At 63.1% G+C, this 2,265-nt stretch overlaps 1 protein-coding gene across 1 annotated transcript in view; it reads right to left on the bottom strand.

Moving 5' to 3' along the window:
• Positions 1-2,265, bottom strand: part of TNK2 (tyrosine kinase non receptor 2) — a 14,690-nt gene that overhangs the window by 3,158 nt on the left and 9,267 nt on the right. The window contains exons 11-12 of the mRNA XM_026854980.1: positions 938-1,132; positions 560-617 (exon numbers count right to left, since the gene is read on the bottom strand). Coding sequence (XP_026710781.1) covers positions 560-617; positions 938-1,132 — 253 coding nt within the window. The remainder of the gene's footprint in view (positions 1-559; positions 618-937; positions 1,133-2,265) is intronic.

Raw genomic sequence — 2,265 nt, forward strand, 5'->3', positions numbered from 1 at the left:
GGAGGCCTGCCGGGGCACGAGCCAGGTCCGTGTGCACGGTGCCTCGGTTCAGCCCTCCAAGGGGCGCCGGCACAGCCTGCGGCACAGGACACCGTGGGGGGGTCAGGCGGGGACTGAGGGCACCGGCAGAGCTGTCGCAGGGCTGGGATGCCGAACGGCGGTGGGATTCACAATCCCACGGGATGCACTGAGTCTGGTGCAGGAGCTGGGTCTACACAGCTGGAGCTTTCCAGGCTTTGAAATCCTATCCTGCACCCCACACACAGTCCTCCCACATCCCTCCTCAGCCTAGAGCTGGCAGACATCCCCACGCCCCCTGCCCCGAGACAAGGCGCCCCTGCCCACCATCCCCCAGTGCCCAGCAGTCATGCTGGGCACAGCCAGTGCCATCTGGCAGGGGGCATGGGGTGCCCTGGGGTGCAGGCACCCAACCCCTCCTCCCCATCGCAGACCAACCAGAGTCTTTCTCAATGGAGCATGGGGGAAAAAGAACGTTTTGGTGGATTTTTTTTGTGCTTTGCTTTGTAAAAGGATTCATGCTGTTAATGTGGGCCCAGACTGTATCCCCACCATGGCTCCCCTCCACGCAGGTACTAAAAGGTGCAGCTTTAGCAGCCCTGGGACACCCAAAAAGCATTGGGGTAATGTGGCCACCTCCGGGGTGGTGCTTACTGATGTGTGTGTGTCCCCCCCCGGGACAGCCCCCCACAAGCACAGCAGCCCCCCACATCCCTGACCCCATTAGTAAGAAGAGGCAAGGGAGTTAGTCCAGCCACAGGGACCCTACACCCAGAGCTACTGTCCCCAGTACAGCAGGGGGGAAGAGATGCTTCAAGGAGGTGGGGGCGGTCAAGCTGCGGCTCGTTGCCGTGCCCAGCAGGCAGCAGGGAAGGCAGAGAGCAGGCAGGGGAAGCAGAGAAGACAGAAAGTTTCTTACTCATCAATTTTATCGGGAAACCCCCAGCAGTGCTGCGGGTTGGTGTCTCCATGGCCTGTGTGGATGAAGCTGTTTTTAAGCGGCTGGCTGATGTCATGGGCTGACAGCCCCGCCACCGAGGTCACCGTGTTTCGGGGGAACTGGCCCACTTTTAGGGTCCGCTTATTCTGACCCCGCCACCAGTAATTCTCGGCCCTAAGGAATAAAAAGGACCTCGTTACCGATGAGGGGATGGGAGGGGGACACACGCCTGCTCTGGTGACCAGGGAGGAGGCTAGGCGACTCGCCCAAGGCCATGCAGGCACAGCTGGGAGGGGATCCCAGACACCCAGGATCCCAACCCTTCACCAGCAGCGTGCTCTGCTTCCCACCCTGCATGGCCCCTGCACCGGGAGGTGCCGGGGCTGTGGGTGGCGGGGAACAAAGCTCCCTATTTGCACCCAAAAAGGTACACCCCTTCCTCCTCCCCACAGCTGCCCCAAATTATGCAGGAGCTTTGGGGTGATGCCTCCACCGAGCTGCTCAGGTCCTCCTGTGCCTCACGCAGCTGGGGATGGCACAAAGGATGCACGCAGTGTCTGCTGATGAACCTGCGAGTATCCCAGTCCCACAGGAGAAACTGAGGGAGCCACGGTGGGGGACAGAGGGCTGGGGGGTGGGCGATAGTGGTCTCCCTCGTTCCGTTCCTATGTTAGCCCCATGCAGGCTGGAGTGGGCAGGGGCAGACAGGCAGGCAGGCTGGGGGACTCAAGCTGTAAAACCTCCCATAGCCATGTTGTGTAGGGTGGTGAGTGTGCCAGTCTCCGGGAGAGCCTGGCATGCCCCAGGAGCCAGCCAGAAGCCACCTGCCTGCCCCAAGACGCAGCCACCTCCAGGGTGGGACAGGATGGTCACCCAGCACAGGGGGACAGGGCTGGGGTGGATAGGGACAGGTAGGATGCAGGGAAGAGCACCCCAAACGGTGCCTCCCACCCAGTCTGTGACAAATGAATGGGGGGGGCAGGGGTTGGCGACCCTAACTCCCCACCGTCCCCCCACTACTCCCACCACGTCTCCGCCCTCCCTGCCGGGGTCCCCTGCTCCCCGCGGGCTGGGCACGCACCAGGCAAGAGGTGGTAGGTGGTGTGTGGTGCCAGCCTGGCGAGGCTGGCACCGGCCCCACGGTTTCCTGGAGTCACCTGTGAGTCACCCCCGGCCACCAGCTCAGCCCTTTTCCTGTTTACCTTCCCCGCTCCCCGCCAGCCAGCCGCCTTACTCAGCGCCGGGACCCCTCGGCAGAGCCCAGCCGGCACTCCCCACCCTCCCTCACCTGCCTCGTGCGGGAGCGG

This window comes from Athene cunicularia (assembly GCF_003259725.1).
Source record: "Athene cunicularia isolate RWA chromosome 9 unlocalized genomic scaffold, athCun1 chr9_part1, whole genome shotgun sequence".
NCBI classification, from domain to species: Eukaryota; Metazoa; Chordata; class Aves; order Strigiformes; family Strigidae; genus Athene; species Athene cunicularia.